The 21,873-nt window shown below is 44.4% G+C and overlaps 1 protein-coding gene across 8 annotated transcripts in view; it reads right to left on the reverse strand.

The window, feature by feature from the left end:
* The window catches only part of ppp6r3 (protein phosphatase 6, regulatory subunit 3), a 31,702-nt gene extending 11,979 nt beyond the window's left edge, over nucleotides 1–19,723 (reverse strand). Inside the window, exons 1-16 of one of the 8 annotated variants that reach the window (XM_063000266.1) lie at nucleotides 19,601–19,723; nucleotides 15,331–15,476; nucleotides 15,013–15,246; nucleotides 13,736–13,922; nucleotides 12,565–12,702; nucleotides 12,019–12,084; nucleotides 11,809–11,921; nucleotides 11,607–11,720; nucleotides 10,047–10,176; nucleotides 8,376–8,528; nucleotides 8,093–8,248; nucleotides 7,928–7,992; nucleotides 7,026–7,141; nucleotides 6,201–6,286; nucleotides 3,300–3,386; nucleotides 1,496–1,593 (exon numbers count right to left, since the gene is read on the reverse strand). In XM_063000266.1, the coding sequence (XP_062856336.1) occupies nucleotides 1,496–1,593; nucleotides 3,300–3,386; nucleotides 6,201–6,286; nucleotides 7,026–7,141; nucleotides 7,928–7,992; nucleotides 8,093–8,248; nucleotides 8,376–8,528; nucleotides 10,047–10,176; nucleotides 11,607–11,720; nucleotides 11,809–11,921; nucleotides 12,019–12,084; nucleotides 12,565–12,702; nucleotides 13,736–13,922; nucleotides 15,013–15,239 (1,736 nt within the window). In that variant the 5' untranslated portion in view covers nucleotides 15,240–15,246; nucleotides 15,331–15,476; nucleotides 19,601–19,723. The remainder of the gene's footprint in view (nucleotides 1–1,495; nucleotides 1,594–3,299; nucleotides 3,387–6,200; nucleotides 6,287–7,025; nucleotides 7,142–7,927; nucleotides 7,993–8,092; nucleotides 8,249–8,375; nucleotides 8,529–10,046; nucleotides 10,177–11,606; nucleotides 11,721–11,808; nucleotides 11,922–12,018; nucleotides 12,085–12,564; nucleotides 12,703–13,735; nucleotides 13,923–15,012; nucleotides 15,247–15,330; nucleotides 15,477–19,600) is intronic. The other 7 variants (XM_063000265.1, XM_063000262.1, XM_063000264.1 and 4 more) reach the window with 7 other exon arrangements.
* Nucleotides 19,724–21,873: the final 2,150 nt, after the last annotated feature.

The raw sequence follows: 21,873 nt of genomic DNA on the forward strand, positions 1-21,873 counted from the left end.
ACCCAAATCCAGCTCATCAAACAATACAGCTCCCAGTTAAGCATTTCAGCAAATCTGTACATGAAATATGCACAGAAATCCATATTACAGCCCTACCATGCACCTCACAACCACCTGATTCCAAACCGCCCCAAAGTAGGCAGTTTTAGGGACGCCTCAATTCCATTTGGGGAATGAAGGAATGAAGAGACTTCTATAGCGAATATAAATCAGCGCTCGCAGTCTGAATCCCACAGAGAGGCACGCTCACGTGTCAGGATCATCCGTCACTACAGCAGGTCTGGACCGGCCAGCAGAGGGCGCATGCATGCTGACTGGAGCTACAGCCACACTCACGGAGTGCTTTAAGGTTGCTGACTATTTTATACAAGACTGTTCATCTCAGGCTAGTGATGCAACACAGCTGGAAACACCTGATCGGTAAGTGTCCTCGTCTGGGGACGTGGGGTCACGAACGCCTCATTCAATCTTATTAAAGAGATGCGAACCTACAACCAGTGATTCCAGGATCAGGAAACGTTGCGGTTGCTTTCTTTAATGCAAACCTGCCGTCATTAATAGTCGGCGTGACGGATTTTCCCCACAATGCTGCGGCTCCGATTTAAAGTGGAATCAATCAGTTGTAGCTACATCATATAAACAATTTAATGGGGGGGCACATACATGGAGCTTAGCGTGGCTCTCAGTACGCGATACGGCTCGGCTCTCTGTGGGAACCCAAAACCGGCAGGTGATAAGAAGCGGACGCAGACTGGACATATTTCTGGGGGGGGGGCACATGGAGCTTAGCGTGGCTCTCTGTACGCGATACGGCTCTCTGTGGGAACCCAAACCCGGCAGGTGATAAGAAGCGGACGCAGACTGGACAGATTTCTGGGGGGGGGGCACATGGAGCTTAGCGTGGCTCTCTGTACGCGATACGGCTCTCTGTGGGAACCCAAACCCGGCAGGTGATAAGAAGCGGACGCAGACTGGACACGTTTCTGAGGGGACGTGTGGTGCGGTGATCCGGCTCTCCTTGATCAGATCATGGATGGATTGTGCAAGCGGCAGCGGATTCATAATGGGGAATCGGAAATGACTAAATTGTGAGATTGTGATTAAAAGGGGGGGGAAATACAGAAAAAAAAAAAGCTCTAATATGGATTTCTATGGAAAATACCCAGAATGCACAGCGGAATGATGAATGAAAGTGATCCCAGGGTCCCAAAGTCTGAATTCGCGGTTCTAAATTGTTCAGCTTCCACAAACAAGCTAATCTAGCAATTAAATCACAACAATTTAATGAAAATAAAATCCTCTCATGTTTAACAGCTATTAAAAAGAACCTGTCCTTGGTAGTGAGGTTAGACTTTCCCTAAAACCCGGAACATTCCACCCAGTAAAACCAGCACGTTTAAACTCCCAGCCCACATTTCAGACCCGATTCCCCCACAGCGCCCCCGTCTGGCAGAACACAGTAAAAAAGAAGCGATCATGCAGGATGAGTACTCACTCCACGACATCGTCCTGATCAGCAAACTCTTCGTCATTGAAGCCGAACTGCTCAATAAAATTGGACGTCATTTGTTGCATCTGATAATCAGAAAAGGCCTGGCCAACCCAGGACCAACCATAATGATATAGTCTTGACATGAGCGCTTAATTATTATCATCACACACACACACACACACACACACGCGGTATAGCAACACAGAACCTACACACGTACAGATGTTAGCATTAACGGACGGTGCATTAGTGACAGAACAGACAGAATAATGTGGACGCTACACAGTAGGCATGTGCTGATATCCGGGTGCCATTCGCGTGTAGTAACTGAATCTAGTAACACACACACACACACACACACACACACACACGCACTTCACGACGTGTTTTGGTCGAATCTCGGGCACCTTCATTTCATTCGTACAAGGTTTCCAATTGCGTCACGCTTCCTCTCCGCATATGCCGATCCCCGCTCTGACCGAGGAGATCGAAGCTAACCCGCGCCCCCCTCCGACACCTGGGCAGCAAGCCGCATGCATCTCATCACCCGCACGTCGACGAGTGTCGTGCCACCTAGCGTTGTGTACGGAGAGACACACCCTAGGAGCTCTCCTTCCTCATCTCCGCGCAGGCGCCTCTAATCAGCCGGCAGAGGTCGTGATTGCACCAGTCCGACATCCGGCTCAGTCCCGCCCACCCGAACAACAACAGGCCGATCCGTCGTTCACGTGGCCGCTCGGCCTCAGCCGGCAGGTGGAGCGGAGATACGATGCGATGTACTCCAGATCCAGCTCTGGCTCCAGCGTGTGTTTTTACCACCCGAGCGGCTACAGGACTGATTAATAAACCTAGGATTCATGTACATAGATTAATAGATCAAATGGAGCCGCGTGGGGAACGTGCTGAAGCACGAGAACACCGGGAACAGTCTACCGATCGATCACAAAACGTTCTCTTTAAAATACACAAGTAAGAACTAAGAATAAATGTGGGGTCACAGGAACGAACGCAGAGACGAACCTTCTCAGTCAGATAAAGGGAGAACCTGCTAATGCTCTTCCCGTGAGCTTCAGTAGATACAGATAGCGTCCATTTCCACAAATCCGGAGTCACCAAATTTCTTATATTTTACTGTAGTGTCAGGTTAAAGAGTAGGGACGTAAACAAATACTATTATTTCAGTGTTACAGGGAGTTTTTATGAACATTTTATATTATAGATCCTAAATTTGCTGTTAGATGAATGTGCAGGACACTTTGCTCCATCAAAAATGCATTTTAAAGTTAATTTTATATACATTTATACATTTAACGTCTTACATGAGACGAACGGCCCCTCTAATAGTGCGTCACGGTTAGCGTAGTACTGCAGTACACGGCTGATAATCAGGAATTTTAATTAGTACTGGAATTTTACAGCTAATCTAGGAATGTGTGATCACGTCGGGTTAAACAACGTTCGGCTACCCAGACAAAGTGAATAAAATAGGGCCCTAAACCAGCGGAGAACCTGCCAGACTGAACCGAACACACTAGGAAGAAACAGTGCAGAGCACAGACTGACCCTTATTATCCAGCATCAACGCCTGACCTTACACACACTTCAAAACGACGTGGATCACCTTCCCGGTACGGACCACGCCGCAACACCCACGAAACAGGGGCCGACGCCGTACCCGTACCCGTGCCCACTGCTGCATCGGCGTTCACCATATCGGACGACACACGGTGGATCGGCACACGCCCAGAGAGAAACGAGCTGAACGAGGAAGAGCTTCTATCTGATCCGACGGGAGTTACAGACTCACTTGTTGCAGCGAGGAGTCGTGATGGAAGCCGCTGTCCTTGAAGTCCACCTCGTCGTCGCTGGACGAGTGAATGTGGTGCGTGTTAACCTGCGGGAAACCAGAGCGGCTCTGTTACTGAGGAAATTCAGGCTAAAAACAACGTCACAACCAGCACAAGCACAATAAAAGGGGGTTATTTCTTTATTTATTTGGGTTTTAATGCCATTTTGCAACACAGGTATTTTGTTTCTGTCTGTTTATTTTATCTTTTATATTTTATTGATATGGCTGAATGGCAGGTTAAGGCTGTTCTTGTGTCGTCTTGTGTACGAGTTCCTTTTATGGTTTCAGGCGTGTGTATCCGTCGTCTCTCCAGGATGTATTTTATCGTAATAGGCGTTTGTTAGATCTCACAGGTTGGTGTTACTCTGGCGTGGCCGATTCTGCACCTCGTGTATTGCGTATCTAACACGTTATCTATGTTCGGGGGAACGTTGCTGGTCCGAGTGTTCCATTCAGTTTGCCATTCGTCCTTGATGTTGATATCTGATGTAGATATTGTCGTATTTTGTTTTATTCTCATTTCCAGCCATCACACAGTGTCCTGGTACCCATCGTAACTTTGTCATATTACAGATGTGTTAGATTGTTGATTATTCTTTGGTTTTTTTTATAATAGGTGGTCTAATCTGAATCATTCTAAGACTTTAAGGCATGATTGTGAGTCTGTGCATCTTATGATTTTGTGTTCTTGTTTTTCTTCTGCACATTTTAGTCCCATAAGTAAATTCAGGGGGGGGGATTAATTTGTTCTTCAGGGCTGGAAAATGTTCATTAAGGGGTAAAAACCCCAAAAACATTTACAATCAAAAGCTAAAACCGCAGGTGGAGAACCAAGAATCAGTACAGCAAATAGTCCGCTGATGAACGTGTCTCTGCTTTCCTGCGAAGTTGAAGAAAGACAGACCCAAACCTGCTTCAATGGAACCCACCACCCACTCCATTTACTCTCCATTCCCTATCGTGAATCCTCTGTCGACTTCTTCACCGCTGTCACGAACAAGCGGCTCGTCTACATTACAGCATTTAGCAGATGCTTTCATCCAAAGTGACTGAAAACAATCCAAGCAAGTAGAGCAGAAGGGCCTTACTCAAGGGCCAAACAGTGGTAAGCTGGAAGTCTTCGGGTCCTCTGAACCACCGAGCTACTAGCCGTATACACAGCCCGGCCCGGGTACAGGAGGTCGTGCTATGAGCCACATACAGTCATGGCCGAAAGTGTTGGCACCCCTGAAATCTTTCCAGAAAATAAAGTATTTCTCCCAGAACATTATTGCAATGACATGTTTTGTTATACACATGTTTAATTCCTTTGTGTGTATTGGAACAACACAAAAAAGCAAATTTGACATCATTTCACACAAAACTCCAAAAATGGGCCGGACAAAATTATCGGCACCCTCAACTTAATATTTGGCTGCACACCCTTTGTAAAAAATAACTGAAATCAATCGCGTCCTATAACCATCAACAAGCTTCTTACACCTCTCAACTGGAATTCTGGACCACTCTTCTTTTGCAAACTGCTCCAGGTCTCTCATATTTGAAGGGTGCCTTCTCCCAACAGCAATTTTAAGATCTCTCCACAGGTGTTCAATGGGATTTAGATCCGGACTCATTGCTGGCCACTTCAGAACTCTCCAGCGCTTCGTTTCCATCCATTTCTGGGTGCTTTTTGAAGTATGTTTGGGGTCACTGTCCTGCTGGAAGACCCATGACCTAGGACGCAAACCCAGCTTTCTGACACTGCGCCCTACGTTGCGACCCAAAATCCTTTGGTAATCTTCAGATTTCATGATGCCTTGCACACAGTCAAGGCACCCGGGGCCAGAGGCAGCAAAACAACCCCAAAACATCTTTGAACCTCCACCATATTTGACTGTAGGTACTGTGTTCTTTTCCTTGTAGGCCTCATTCCGTTTTCGGTAAACAGCAGAATGATGTGCTTTACCAAAAAGCTCTATCTTGGTCTCATCTGTCCACAAGACGTTTTCCCAGAAGGATTTTGGCTTACTCACGTACATTTTGGCAAACTGCAGTCTAGCTTTTTTATGTCTCTGTGTCAGCAGTGGGGTCCCTCCTGGGTCTCCTGCCATAGCGTTTCATTTCTTTGGAACTTGATTGGGGCTGCTTATCCACCATCCGGACTATCCTGCGTTGCAACCTTTCATCGATTTTTCTCTTCCGTCCACGTCCAGGGAGATTAGCTACAGTGCCATGGGTTGTAAACTTCTTGATTATGTTGCGCACCGTGGACAAAGGAACATCTAGATCTCTGGAGATGGACTTGTAACCTTGAGGTTGTTGATATTTTTCCACAATTTTGGTTCTCAAGTCCTCAGACAGTTCTCTTCTCCTCTTTCTGTCCTCCATTCTTAGTGTGGCGCACACACAGACACACAATGCAAAGACTGAGTCAACTTCTCTCCTTTTTATCCGTTTTCAGGTGTGATTTTTATATTGCCCACACCTGTTACTTGCCACAGGTGAGTTTAAACGAGCATCACATGCTTGGAACGAAGTTATTTACCCACAATTTTGAAAGGGTGCCAATAATTTTGTGTGTTTTGTGTGAAATGATGTCAAATTTGCCTTTTCTTCTCTGCTTTTTTGTGTTGTTCCAAATACACACAAAGGAATTAAACGTGTGTATAACAAAACATGTGTCATTACAATAATTTTCTAGGAGGATTCAGGGGTGCCAACACTTTCGGCCATGACTGTAAATCCCCCAACAGGCGTGAAGCACGCAGGCGCAGGAACTCCATTCGACCTTCACTGTCTGTTGGACACCTGGCCCGGTTGGTAGCACGGCTGAGATTTAAGCGGATTAAATGCGGTCCATGAACCGTTTGCACTTACTAAATCTACAGTGTTTTTCTTGTTTATATCTGCTAGCTGGCCTGAGGTGAAGACCTCCCATCTCTCCCGCTCGTCCTCCTGAAGCTCTGTAACCACACACACACACACACACACACACACACACACACACACACACACACACACACCAAACAATCAGGACTGTGGCTGTGGGGCTTCCTTACAGCTTGTAAAAAACATTTTTACACAGCCACGTTCCGCTGGGATGAGTAAATCAGCGTGACTCTGGCTTTTACAGCTGCTTTTTTAATCTGATTATGAGCCCAAATCGAAGCAAACACGTCATCTTACTTTCAGAAATAACGGGCGGCAGAACTTCTCAACATCGGACCCGCACTGGGAGAGCAAGAAGAGGAAAATAATGCCATTCTACGAAGGAAGCATGCTTCGGAAACTTCTAGATTCTTGAGAACGCTGCTCCACCCGTGGGGAAACGAGACGTAAGGACAGTTTTACAAACGTCCCCCTGATAAATGTATTTATTAGGATTATAACGTCATGTTTTACACTTTGGTTCCATCCATGACAGGAACGGTAGTTACTCATTACACAAGATTCATCAGTTCAGGTTTAATATCAAACACACTCATGAACTATTTAGTATCTCCTGTTCACCTTACTTTCACATCTTTGGACTGTGGGAGAACCTACACAGACACGGGAGAACATGCACACAGAAAGGACCCGGGACCGCCCCACCTGGGGATGGAACCCAGGACCAGGTGACGGCGCTACCCACCGAGCCCCCTGATAAACAAATCCAATTAAAAGACGTTTGGTGTTTATTTGCAGGTCAGAAATCCTCACCTGAAATGAGCTGCTGAATCTGAGCCCCGTTAGGACCCTTGTCGCTGTTGTGTACTATAGAGTTGGCGATTCTGGTTAAATGCCCCATGTAACCTCTCCTACGACCCCCTTCAGCCCTGAGAGAGAGAGAGAGAGAGAGAGAGAGAGAGAGAGAGAGAGAGAGAGAGAGAATTACTACACACAGTATATGAAGTATGAAACTGAACATGGAGAACAGCAGGATATATACACCGATCAGCCATAACATTAAAACCACCTCCTTGTTTCTACACTCACTGTCCATGTTATCAGCTCCACTTACCATATAGAAGCACTTTGTAGTTCTACAATTACTGACTGTAGTCCATCTGTTTCTCTACATGCTTTGTTACCCCCTTTCATGCTGTTCTTCAATGGTCAGGACCCCCACAGGACCCCCACAGAGCAGGTATTATTTAGGTGGTGGATGATTCTCAGCACTGCAGTGACACTGACATGGTGGTGGTGTGTTAGTGTGTGTTGTGCTGGTACGAGTGGATCAGACACAGCAGCGCTGCTGGAGATTTTAAAACACCCAGCCGACAGCGCCCCGTGGGCAGCGTCCTGTGACCACTGATGAAGGTCTAGAAGATGAGCGACTCAAACAGCAGCAATAGATGAGCGATCGTCTCTGACTTTACATCTACAAGGTGGACCGACTAGGTAGGAGTGTCTAATAGAGTGGACGGTGAGTGGACACGGTGTTTAAAAACTCCAGCAGCGCTGCTGTGTCTGATCCACTCATACCAGCACAACAAAGCATGTAGAGAAACAGATGGACTAGTCAGTAATTGTAGAGCTAGTGGAGCTGATAACATGGACAGTGAGTGTAGAAACATGGAGGTGGTTATAATGTTATGGCTGGTTGATGTAAGTTTACTTACTGTTCCTTCTCGTTTGTGCTCCACGCCTCCAAAATTCTCTGTATCAGTCGGCACTTCTGGAAAAGCTGTGAAGGAGCACATGTATAGTTTTAGACGTTGTTTTCGGAACCTGTGTGTGTGTGTGTGTGTGTGTGTGTGTTGAAGTGAATGAAGGTTCACACTCACATTTGTAATGAGAATATTCTCCCTAAGCGCCTCCTGATCCTGGTCTCTGCTGATTTCGGGGTCGCCCTGGGTCGAAGGCATGGCTAACATCATGGCTATACAGATTTCTACTTGTATATGCAGGAAGTTGTTCCAGACGTATGTGAAATACATATCCTGAAAAGATACAGCAGTAACATATACGTGCGCTGATTAGACACACACACACACACACACTGACCTGGTAAATATCTTATATGAGTGTGTGTGTGTGTGTGTGTGTGTGTGTGTGTGTGAGACTCACGAGGACGACTCCCAGCATGTTGAGGTTGATCAGCTCCTGGTTGATGATGTGTGTGTTCGTCTGTAGCAGGCTGGCCACCAGTCTGACCACGTGTAAGCGCGTGTTTCCCACGGGAGGGTCCAAACTTCCCCACGTTGTCTTCAACACTGTTTTCTGCTCCCACACACACACGTTTTTTTCTTTTTAGTAAAATGTGCCAGGCTTTGTTTAGGAACGGACGCTGCATCCCAAACTACATAGTACAATCAGTACTAGGGCTGTCGCGCGAACCGCAATTTTGAAATATCGCGGTATAGACCAGCCAATCGCAGGGCGTGCCAAGCAACCGCATCACCGCGGTGTTCACGTTTTTTCTTTCTTTCTTCTCTTTTTTTTTTTCTTGTTGCAGGGTCCATCTTGTTTTATACGCTTACATTCGGGCGTAATAAATGTTAAATAAATTCATAATGAAAATGAGCTAAGAGCGACATTTTCCCACAACCTGTTCGCATGCGTTGCTGCTGAGCGTCAGGCTTTGTGTTTTAAAATGTAAGGCAAGTTTATTAATGATTAAATTGAGTTCACACTCAATAAAATACTTGTAATTTAGACCATATTCAAACAGCCTCGGCGTACTAAAACACTTAATGAGGGTTAATATGGCATTGCAGCCTGCAAATATTCTCTTGCTGGAATGATTTAAATGTATTTTTTTGTTGAATAAAAATGTATTGAAACGAATAATAACTTGAAATGTAGTATATATTGTTATGTTAATTATACCTAATAAATAGATAGTTTGTCGCATTGTAAAGTCGCATGCAGGTACAGTACACGTGTATTAGTGTAACGAGCACCATCAGAGAGACTGTTAGTGCCGTCGGGAACATCGCTACCCCACTCAGTTCCTCTCTAAACCACAGCAGGTGAACATGTTGGTTTTTCTAGCGCGCATGATAACGCAGGTTTAAACTCTTACAGACTTTATTCTCTATTCTATTTTTTTTTACCATATTTTGATTAGATGTGCGTTTCAAATATTTAGCCTAAACACTTTTTTTCGTTTCACACTGTATATCAATCCTAGGCTAGAAGCTAAATTTAAAGCTTTTATTAATAGAGTAAAGACGCGCATCGCTGCTCTGTTCTGTATTTAACAATAAACACGCATTTCATTGGTTTTAAAGCCGCCTCATCTTCGTCATTATAAAGCAATAATATACCGAATCATAGCCTAACAATAAAGCTTGTTTATATAGCTCTAAAATCCAGATCAATTAAGTCATTTAAAAAAAAATAAAAAATGCCGATATCACCACATACCGCGATATTGAGACGGGCTGAATATCGCAAGGGGAAATTCTTTCACCGCGACGGCCCTAATCAGCACTGAATGAAACACTTGTTTGTACAGTAGACTGTGGGTCTGTGTGAAAACCGAGCACTTTCTCTACACAGAAGCATTTCCCGTCATCCTACACTCCCGGGAAGAGGGCATGTCTAAATTTTTAGCTCCCCTTTCTTAGATTTCGACGCTCTACCTGAATAATCAGATTATGAGCTCCAGGTCTTATTACCCGTGATTTGGGACAGAGCCCCTTTAAATTTTGTTCCAATACTGTAAACAGATGAACAGAATTTGGCAAAAGAACCAGACTATGAAACCACTAAGATCAGAAGCTTGCACCGGACCTTTGGAGGCTCCAGCAGGAGTTGATGGAAGTCCTTCAGTCTTGGTCTGACGGCCTCCAGGATACTCTGATTCACAGAGAACGATGGATGGTTCATTCCTGGAGGACAGAGGTCTAAATGGCCCTCGAACCTGCACAAACAACAGAACAAGGCAGCACGTCACAAAACCCATCAGGACGCACCCTCTCCGACACGTGTGCATCCCCTAAACACTTCCCCTCCCAGGGATCAATATAGCATACAGAGGAACAGGCACGGCTCTCCGTTATTTAACATCTATGTGCATTGCCTTGGACAGCCAGCAGAGGCCGCAAGAGCAGCAGTAATAAGGGGTGAAACGTGCCGTCTGTATTAGGGACGACTGCACATAACGGAAGGATTTCGGTTCATTTGTTGATCGATTAATTTAACTAAGGGCGCAAACCATCTTTGACTTAATTCTTTAGTGGCGCGTCGGGGGGGGATAGCTCATGCTGAGTGTGAGAGAGAAGGGAGAAGGACCGTGAATGAAGTGATTCTGTTGTGGAAGAGAATCCCAGTAGTCCTGGTTAAGAATTTAACCCAGCTTGTATTCGGGTGATTCTTCAATTAGTTATAAACTTGTGTTAAAAATACTTTATTACAAAACAAATATTTTAGGTATTGAAAAGATCATTCATTGCATCACTAAAAAAAAATTACATACCAAAATAATTATCATGATGATTTAAACATCAATATTTTGCTTTTTTGCCTCGTCCCCAACCCAGACTTTAAAACTTCTCTGCTCTAATAAAATGCTAAAAAGTGATCTGTATTTTATAATAACTTAAAAAGAATATGCACAACCTGTGCATATTTGTGAGCAATACATTACCGTCCCCGGCATTATCGTCATTACCGCAGCAGTGCACGGTTTCTGTAGGGAATCGTTTGAAGGTGACACTTGTTCATGCTGTAACCATGGAAACAAAGACTCGCAAGGAAGCACATGCCAGCCATGAGAGAAGATTGACATTTTAATGTCTGGAAATGTATTCCTCCCGATCATAGAGTATATTTATTCAGCGTCGTTACCATTTACATCAGTACGGCAGAAATGTACTGTACACATTATTTATATGTATTTAAAGTGCATCTTGTACTAGCTGTTGACTAGCTTTAGCAAATCCATGACCTATCTAGTTTATTTCTTAAAAAAAGTAAAAATTGTCATTACTAACACATAATGATAATATGCCACTTCACAAATAAATATGAAATATTAAAATTCTATATAAGCTCAATTGTAGCATCATTAAGCCTTTGCTCTAGCATTATCTTGACATAATTAAAACTAAATTATTCCTCATTTTATTTCGCAAAAGTTAAGATGGTCAAAAGAGCCTGCGATTGAAGAATCACCCATATGTAGTACGTATATATGTTTGTAAATAGTTTTGAGTAATCTGGAGCACCTGTATATAGTGAATAAACACGTCTGGTTGGAACATAAGTCTCTTGTGCAGTGGTTTCCACACTTAAGCCACCGTGTGGGAGGAGAAGATGCTAGAAGGTTTTAAGACGGTCGCCGGTACTCACGCTGGCCTCCGCGTCTCGAACAGCGTGAGGAGGATCTGGATCACGCTCACTATCGCCGACTCGTTCCTCTCCTTGTCGAAGATGTTGGACAGCAGCTGCTCGACGGTCTCTTGTCTAGTGCAAGAGCATCCAAAACGATCAACGAACCCTCATTAGAGCTCAGACAGATGTATTAAGAGTGAAGTGCGTGAGGGTCGCTTACTTCTCCAGCGTGGCGAGCAGCGGATCGGGCTCCGACGAACCCTGTACCTGGAACATCTGATCTCGGCTCAGGCGGATGATCTCACACAGAGACTGAGATGCATTCGAGTGTCTCTGCAAAGAAATAGTACCAGTAATAATACCAGTAAGTATTCCGTCATATACGATACCCACCATAAAGTGCGTATAAATGAAATTAGAATTTCCTTACGTCCTCGTCCTGACAGGGTTGGACCATGTCCACCAGTCTCTGGATCACCTTCTCCTCGTTCAACCACTAACAGATTAAAAACAAGCAACGATTTGAGACCCTGTTAACACCATAGAGCTGGAAAACCCAATGTACACTAGTATTACAGATGTATTTAGGGTATGATTGCCAGTTGCCATATTCCAATGTTCCAAGAATAAAGCTGAAATTAAATGTTACTAGAAAATGGTCTATGTGACAAGAAGTGCACCCTGTATGACCTCCAAAACCCAGTTCTAGCTGGTTCGGATGCTGCGAATGCGGCCTCTGCTGGTTGATCGAGGCGTTGCGCGGAGATGCTGAATGATGAAGAGCAGAGAGGAGTCGGAGAGGACGACCTTTCATGAAAGATGGTCCGTCATAGTGGTTCCTACCGTACACCTGCGGGACGGTGTTACCTCAGGATTGCCAGGTCGTCACCGTCTGGCCCCTCTGCGGGTCCCTTAACCCCCCAAGAGACAGGACTAGAACCTGGACCTAAAGAAGGAGGAGGAGGCGTGTACTCACATTTAAGACCTCCTGTCTGAGCTGCTGTGGTTCGATGCAGGTGAGCATCCTGAGCAGGAGATCCATGATGGCTGAGGTTCCTATGTGTTTGATCATTAGATCGACAAAGTCTTCTCTCTTCCTTAAGAACTCCACAATCTACACACACACACACACACACGCGATTTTAATCTTCATTACCTCAGAGTAACCCCCTACGGTGGGTTCCTGATTATTTCGCTTGCCTTGGCGCTCAGGATTCACCTGATTGAACCTTGACCCAGTCGTCCAATGAGACGACTCAGCGTAGTAAAACAGTAATAATGAAGAGGAGTTTAGTGCTCCTGTCTCCTTCTTTTACTACATTAAACCACGTTAAGCTTCATTTGGGACTCTGGGAGAAGCTGATTCTGATTCTCACCATTTCTCAGAAGCTGGAGCTGTAACACAAGTTTAAAAGTGAAACGGAGGAAGATCCAGATACACACAGATACACGTGGAGCTGTAACCCTGGATCTGCACCTTATTCCATGGGTGAGGGATCTTTAATATTGGACTGATACAGGGCTGAACAAAAAGTGGTTCATTCAGTTTTTTAAAAGGATCTGGGACGTACTGAAATCAGTAGCACAATTCCACCTAACTGACGAGCAGTAAAGAAATGAAGAACACTTCAGCTCTGTCGTTTCCTTCTCTGTGTTTTCACTATGCCAACAAGCAGTATAAATCTTTTTTTAGTAAGTCCTAAAGTGACTTTAGAAGCAGATACCACTATATGTATTTAGTGCTTTACAGCATTTCTGCTTTTGACACGCCACCTAATTTCAGAACCGTGATCTCTCGCGCTTACTTTCAGGCCTCTCAGATCAGCGTTGCGAGAACGGTGCTCGCGGCAGGCACTGACGAAGCTGGCTTCCTCTAAGGGCAGCCACTTCCTCAATCTGGGTGTCGGTAACTACAGACTCAGAGCAGTGTGAACATATCTGGGTATTTATTGGGGACGTCGGCGGTTAATCGGCTACAGACCGAGACGTCACTGTCGTGGTTAATGCTGTCGGGTAAAAAGTCGTATCACCGGCGCTCGTCGCCGTGCGGCGGCGCCCACTGCTGTCCGGTCGGCCGTACCGCACGTGGACGGTGAATAACGGACAGCCGTGCGTGACGCTCCGTCTGCGATACACCGACGCCTCACCTGCTCGGGCTTTCTGCCGATGAGGATGCTCAGCACTTTGCTGAAGAAGCTGGCTAGGAGGGGATTGAGCGGCGGCTCGTTCTGCAGGAAGCCGTAGAGTTTCACGAGCAAGCTCTCGTCCTCGCCCAGTCTGTCGTTGATCTGTCCGACGTCTGACGTGAGGAGCTCGCAGGATATGTTCGGGTACCTGGAAGACAAGACGATGACACGATCATCGAGTATTCTCATGCAACCATCACGTAGTTAACGTTATACACGGTAGAACGGCAAGTAATAAAATATTTAAGCTAATATACATTCTAAAATCTGTCTTTGTGCCCCGTTTCAGTTTTCCTGCCTGAGCTTATACAGTTTGTTTATGTTTAACGCCGTATCAGCACATTTGGGCTATTGAGACGGCGGAACGTAGGCTGTATCTTAGCTGTAAGTCATTTTAATCAAGTTATGAACGATGTTTTGGATTTAAGTGAGACAAAAAATTATTATTATAGTATTTTGAGCTCATACAGTAAATTAATTACAAACCACAATACATGCAATAAAAACAACAATCTGTGATGTGTTAATTCGCATAAATCTCTATTCAACTGATCAATAGAAACATGTTTAGAACTTGACCCCTGCAACACACTCCAGAAAAGTTGGAATGAGGACGTGCCCCACACCCCCCCCCTTTATCTTTTTTTAAAAATATATATTTATGCCCCCTTTTCCTCCCAATTTAGCCTAGCCATGGGCGAGCCATGCACCGATCTCTTTACCCGGCAACCGAGGTCTTTACACGGGCGTTGACAACCACGCCCCTTGGTCCGGTCTTTCCCACTTAACAGACTGGAAGCCAATTTTGTCTGCTGCATGCATTAACCGATGAATCCCAGTGCACCACCTGGGTTCCCGTTGTTCTGTTTTTCGGACCATTAGAGAGGAGCTCAAGCCCAGAGAACACAGAACTGATGTACGGCTTTCTCGTCGTGTAACAGGGTTTCGGGTCGCTTCTCTTGATGCAGCGGCGAACTGTGTCGAGTGACGACGGTTTTCCGAAGCTTTCCCAAGTCTGTTCGGCTACATGACAATTTCTCATGCTCAAAGACTTCATGCTCAGTTTATCTGGACTGAACATCCCTTTCCATTTTAAGCCGATTATTAAATAATGATTTGCGTGTGCTTTAGGTGTAACCTTAGCTAACGTTCCACCCGCACCAGTCTGAACCGACGCGCTCGTTATTCATTCCCCGTATACGACGCGCGGCGAGGGCCGACGCTCATCGGCGTCTCACTTGTATTTGACTTTCTCCTGGACGTCGTCGCTGGGCTCCTGCGTGATGTAGCCCACCAGGTCCTCCATGCACTGCGGCCGCACCAGGAAGTCCACCAGCTTGTGGTTCTGGGCCTTGCACTCCTGCAGGACGTCCTCCTCGTCCATCACCTCCTTCAGGGTCACGTCCTCTTTGTCCAGGAGCGTGTCGATGTGAGACGTGGTGTGTAGGTCAAACTTCCAAAACATGGCGCTTCTGTGGAGAGGAAAAAGGTGTTTTATTTTAGAATCGGTAGCATTTCTTTATCGAAGAGCCTTCGGTGGTTTTTAAGTTCCGTACCTGAGCGTGACGCGGCTCAGAGGGTAAAAACTCTAGTTAAAAAGAAAATAACGCTGAAGCTCTTTGGGACTTCTGGCCCATTCCAGGCACTGCGGACAGGAAAGAGGCGCTGAAGAACAACACACACTCCGGCCACAGATAAACACCTGAAACGAACCACACAGAGCCGTTAGTAGTCTCGAGAAAGTCAGTATTCAGCAGTGTACAGTTTCCTAACGTTAACCCCGCTGATGGTGCTTGGTGTCCACACAGACCTGACCTGGCTAGGATTGGCTGGCCAAAGCCCCGTGATGGATTGGCTTGCACCTAGTGTTTTCCGACAGATCAGGACCCCCCAACTTGTAGGAGACCCATATTCATGACTGTGACAACCTTAAAGAACACTAGATGGCGCTTAGTGGCGCTCATCATTCACTTTATGTAAGATACACAGCTATTTGCTTCTAATTCTTTATTGCGAGCTGCTTGCACCACCCCTGCACTGACGGGAGGAGTCGCAGACTTGCACTAGCCCTTCGACACGTGTCCAGAGCCACAGAGAGCCGTATAAATGTATGGAGAGTCACACTATGCTACATGTGAATCCCCCCCACCCCACTGTGTAGAATACCAGAGAAACGCCATCCAACACGGCAGCTTCAGACGTTCAAACGAGTCTGACGGACGCCCCGCCAGGTCGCAGCACTGCTGCGCCACACGAGCATTCGCATTCTTGGTTTTTAAGTGTTTGTTTAAGCTGGAAGGGCAGTTACCAGTACTCAGCAACCAGTGGGCAGTGGAGTGACGCAGGTATGGAGGAAGAAGGTGCGTCGATTTGAAAGTTTCCATCCAAACAGACTGTGCATTTGTAGCTTCAAATTACCTGACTGCATGTTTTTGGACACAGAAAGGACCCGGACCGCCCCACCTGGAGATCGAACCCAGGACCTTCTCGCTGTGAGGCGAGAGTGCTACCCACCGTGCCACCGTGCCGCCCTTAATTAAACAGATTTATTGGTAGTGAAGTTTTCTGATGACCGATCCTGATCCAGCACACGTGGTAAAACACTAAACGGCGATAATCCTAACACGCTATTCGGTTCGGACTGTTCGGTCCCAAAACCGTCAGCCGCGACACTTTTACATTCAATAGAGCTGAAACAGTAGGACGGAAGAATTCGATCATTCGAAGACGAGCACTAGACTACAGGATATAAATACCTGAAATGACTAAGAGGATTATAAATAGACCGAACGTGCAGACAAAAGGTAGCGTTCGAGTTCGTTTGTTTTCTTTTATGTATTCCAGAGAACGCCTGTAGTTTAGGACACTTTGGAATGTGTTACTTATAAGAAAGCTTGCAAGACAAAGGTCATATACACGCTAGTCTAGTTGGGCGGGGTGGTGCACTTTTCAGCGCACTCCCAGTGCCGGTCCCAAGCCACAATGAAATAAGAAGTGCCAAATCAGGTACACCGACCCTTAAGCGACCCCTGATACAGGTAAAAGAACATAAATGCTTTTGGTTGTTGGATCACCTCCGATAATATATGAACCTTTTATTGTGAGTACTTTAACCCATGACCCTTAAGGAAGACAAGCTCTCAAGTTCGAATCTCAGCTCGGTTATTACAGGCACAGGACAATGACCGAAACGGGTCTGAAACGGTCGCTGGGGCAGTTGGGTCCACTGCTGACCTGTCGAGGTGCCTGCATGGGGTGCGCTCTGTGAGACAGGTGAAAGAAAGGGTGATGGAAAGAACTTCCCCAACCTGTTAGACGATTACAGACCTTCATCACCACTTCACTAAGTATGTGAAGACCTCTCTTTAAATATATATATATATATATATATACCGATCAGCCATAACATTAAAACCACCTCCTTGTTTCTACACTCACTGTCCATTTTATCAGCTCACTTACCATATAGAAGCACTTTGTAGTTCTACAATTACTGACTGTAGTCCATCTGTTTCTCTACATGCTTTGTTACCCCCTTTCATGCTGTTCTTCAATGGTCAGGACCACCACAGAGCAGGTATTATTTAGGTGGTGTGTTAGTGTGTGTTGTGCTGGTATGAGTGGATCAGACACAGCAGCGCTGCTGGAGTTTTTAAACACCGTGTCCACTCACTGTCCACTCTATCACACACTCCTACCTAGTCGGTCCACCTTGTAGATGTAAAGTCAGAGACGATCGCTCATCTATTGCTGCTGTTTGAGTCGCTCATCTTCTAGACCTTCATCAGCGGTCACAGGACGCTGCACACGGGGCGCTGTTGGCTGGATATTGTTGGTTGGTGGATGATTCTCGGTCCAGCAGTGACAGTGAGGTGTTTAAAAACTCCAGCAGCACTGCTGTGTCTGATCCACTCATACCAGCACAACACACACTAACACACCACCACCATGTCAGTGTCACTGCAGTGCTGAGAATCATCCACCACCTAAATAATACCTGCTCTGTGGGGGTCCTGTGGGGGTCCTGACCATTGAAGAACAGCATGAAAGGGGGGTAACAAAGCATGTAGGGAAACAGATGGACTACAGTCAGTAATTGTAGAACTACAAAGTGCTTCTATATGGTAAGTGGAGCTGATAACATGGACAGTGAGTGTAGAAATATAATAATATAATATAATATAAGGGGGGGGGGGGGGTCTTTTACATATATTTACATCATTCCTGTCAGAAGTGCAGGTCTCCAGGTCATTAAAAATTTTAAATTGGATATCAATATATTAGTCAGTTAATAAATGTATTATTTGTTTAGCTCTTTAAATATATTAAACTGTATTTAGTTTGTTATATCGATACAACGATACATTATTAGACACATTATTATGTCCTTTATGCAGGTCTACGCTGTTTACTGTTAAAATCTAGTGGTTTTGTAACCTTTGCTACTGGTTTCCTCAGACTGCGGCTCACCAACCAGTTCAAGATGACAGTGGTGCTAGGTGGCTAAAAGCTAACTAGAAATATTAAAGCAATTTGTAATTTAACGGCTTGTTGTCTTAATTCGTCTAACAACACGTACAATCACACGAATACAAACAGATAAACGATCAGTACTAAATCTTACGAAAATATTATTTTAAAGCTGGTTTATTTGCCAGGGCCGGGCTTTAGATTTAGCCACGTTAGCATTAGCTTCGGGTAGCTTTGCTTCCGCTGTTTTCAAGAGCGATGTAGCAGGTAAACCGCTGACTAAACACGTTCGGTTATAAATAATTTGTATTTATCACTAATTAAATATATAAAGTTAGTATAGATACACTGAATTACACTGCATTTTTTTAAAAGAAAATCCTTAAAATAGAATGCGCGCTGACAGACTGCAGTGTGTCTCAAATCACACACAATACACTACCTAGTGTGTCAGAAGAGCCGCAACGGCAGGTTACATGAAGCTCACTTATTACTGAGTGGTATGCGAGTTGGGATGCGTCCCAGTCTGACGACGCAAAAACACAAGTCTGATCCTGAGAGCACCGTCGATCCCTAGACATGCGCACTGCGACGCGTATGATGTAACGACTTGTGTACACTACATAGCGCACTTGCTAATACACAGACAGTAGTTTGGGATCGATCCCGACCGGCTAACGAGCCCGGCCCTTGAAAAAAGCATAGGGAACCAAGTTCACTTCAACTAGTTAGCATTAGCATCGATAGCATTGCTAAGCTAACCCCTTCAGTCGTTAATAACGAAATAAGAAAGCAAGTTACATTACCGATTAAGAGCGGTTTATGTAGCGAGGCTCCGACATGAAGCTTTAGAAGAAACTTCCAACTAAAATATTCCAAAAATAAATAAGTACAAATTTGTAAATGTGACTGAAAAAAAGTCTTTTTTTTACAACAACAGATTCTGACAGGCGCCAAAAAATACAGCACTTTCCAAGATGGCGGTGTCACTACCCCCCCCCCCCCTTTACGGAACCTGTCAATCAAACCGAACTCGAGCGTTCATTGGTCCGCAGTGGTCTCAATCAACAACAAGCTGTTTAAAAACTAAACACTTCAAATATAAGCCCTAAATGAACTTAAATACAAACATAAAATTAAACACCATAGTAATTACTTACATAAACACTTATTAAAATCAAATAATTCTTAATCCCTTTAAGCGTTCACATCATGAGCAGCCAATTATATTCCCCGATTAGTAGGTAAAGCCCAATTCTGATTGGATGGCCCGATTTTAATCCCGCACAAAATCCCGCCTCTAAAAATACAAACTAATCCACATGAACGTTTTTCTACCGATTTTAAACCTCTCACCGAATTAATCCAGCGTGTGTTCCATCCTGCTGAGATAAAACTGCTTCACAGATGAATCCTCATATGAATATAAATAAAAAGGCGGGTTGTTTTCAGTACAGATATAATAGCTCAGCTCGGTTTCAGAATCGCTCTGTTCTCTCTTGCTTACTTTGCAACGCCCTAGCAACAGAATGACGTCACTGTGATTGACGCGGACGCTGACCAATGAGCGCTGAGCTCCGGCTCATACAGACAGTCACTGGTTAAAGGTGCACCGGTCAATATTTCACTTCTAATTTTATGTAAATAATAAACAGGAAGTTTAGTGAAATACAGTAATGCTAAAATAGTAATGATAATAATAAAAGAAAAAATCGTTCCTCCTGCTTGTCACATTTTGGAAACGTCCACAAAAGCACTAAACCCCATTTTCATATTTCATAATCACTTTTCACAAACGAAAACATGGCACTACATGGCTACTCAGTTTCATTTCTGTTCATTTTGTACCCACTAGAGCCGAAACTCCAAACACTTTTAAACCAGTGAATCCACTTTACTCTTAAAATAAAACTAATATGTCTGTGTGTCTGTGTATAACTATATACTGTGTGTGTGTGTGTGTATATATATATTTATATATACTGTATATACTGTGTGTGTGTGTATATATATATATATATACGTATATATACTGTATATACTGCTATGCAGAAACATATTTATTCACACTTAGACAAGTATAGACTGGCAACTCCACCTTCTGCATTCATTTATTCATTTTCTTAACCGCTTATCCAATCAGGGTCGCGTGGGGTGAAGGAGCCTATTCCAGCTTTTCAATGGGTGCAAGGCACACAGTAACACCCTGGACGGGACGCCAGTCCATCGCAGGGCACACACACAGACACACAGCCATTCACCTATAGGGCAATTCAGATTCTCCAATGAACCTGACTGCATGTTTTTGGACTGTGGGAGGAAACTGGAGCTCCCGGAGAAAACCCACACAGACACGGGGAGAACATGCAAACTCCGCGCAGAAAGGGATCAAACCCAGGACCTTTATGCTGTGAGGCGACAGTGCTACCCACCGAGCCAACATGACGCACCTTCTGCATGTTTGTGAAAAAAAATGAAACCAGAGCATCTAGTTAAAACAAAAATCTATTATATATACTGTATATACAGTATATAAAAATATACATACCAAATTACAATAAAATAACCATTTATTATTATTAAAATCAAATAATTATTGTTATTATTATAATTGGTGTTTTGATTATTATTATCATTGTTTTAGTTGTTGTTTTATTAATAGTTAGTTGTTTATATGTTAATATTATTAATAATAATTGTGATTATTAATATTGTTGTTATTGTAAATAATATTGCAGTCAGATGTAGGTCAGTGTTTATGTGATGTGCAGCAGTGATGCAGCGGCTGTGATTCAGTGCAGCGAAACAAATTTAATCTGACAGTCTGACCCCATAATCTACACACACACACACAATCAAACAATCAAACAATGCATATAGCTGCACAGCCTCCACTGCACTGGGAGGGTTTGTTGTTGTTGTGTTGGAACAAAAATCAACAGACAGAACCTGATATTTGATGATCTCTCTTTATCTCTTACCTCGATCAGCTGATTTTCCAGACATGAAGAAGCTTCTGGAACAACTCAGCTGGATCTTTGACGCACTCTGCACAACAAATATTAATCAATAGTGTTGATTTTCTAGTATGGACTCACTGACCTTGTGGAGACCAGTTTAAAGCATTTCATAACCATTTTGGTTCAGTTCTGTTTTCTGCTGCAAAACCCGACTGCACACAAGCTTTAAGAATTTTTGAGACGTTCTTCCTTCGTTATTATTTTGTCCACTTTCCTCTGGCAGCAAAACATCCCCAGAGCATAAAACTACCACCACCATGCTTCACAGTGGATGTTCTCATTGTGACCATAAAACTCTTCTACACAAACATGTTCCTTCATCGTCTGTTGATCCTTAAGGTGCTGATTTTGGAGGAAGGTGGTTCTTTATTGCACAGCTGCCTCTAAGCTGCTCTGTTGCAATGAAAAGCTTGTTCTGTGCTCCAGACACTTTTAACACATCTGAGCAAAGCATAAGGTGCCAGTTTGAGTGATTTTTCCCAGCCATGTTAAAGGAACCACTGGTCCGTATACTGGTCCATTAACAGGCTGGTACAGAGGAAGATCAGCAGCTGTACCACCCAGTCAAATCTCCAACTTATCACACGGCAGAAAGAAGAAACGACACGA

Source organism: Trichomycterus rosablanca, chromosome 8, assembly GCF_030014385.1.
Source record: "Trichomycterus rosablanca isolate fTriRos1 chromosome 8, fTriRos1.hap1, whole genome shotgun sequence".
Classification (NCBI taxonomy): Eukaryota; Metazoa; Chordata; class Actinopteri; order Siluriformes; family Trichomycteridae; genus Trichomycterus; species Trichomycterus rosablanca.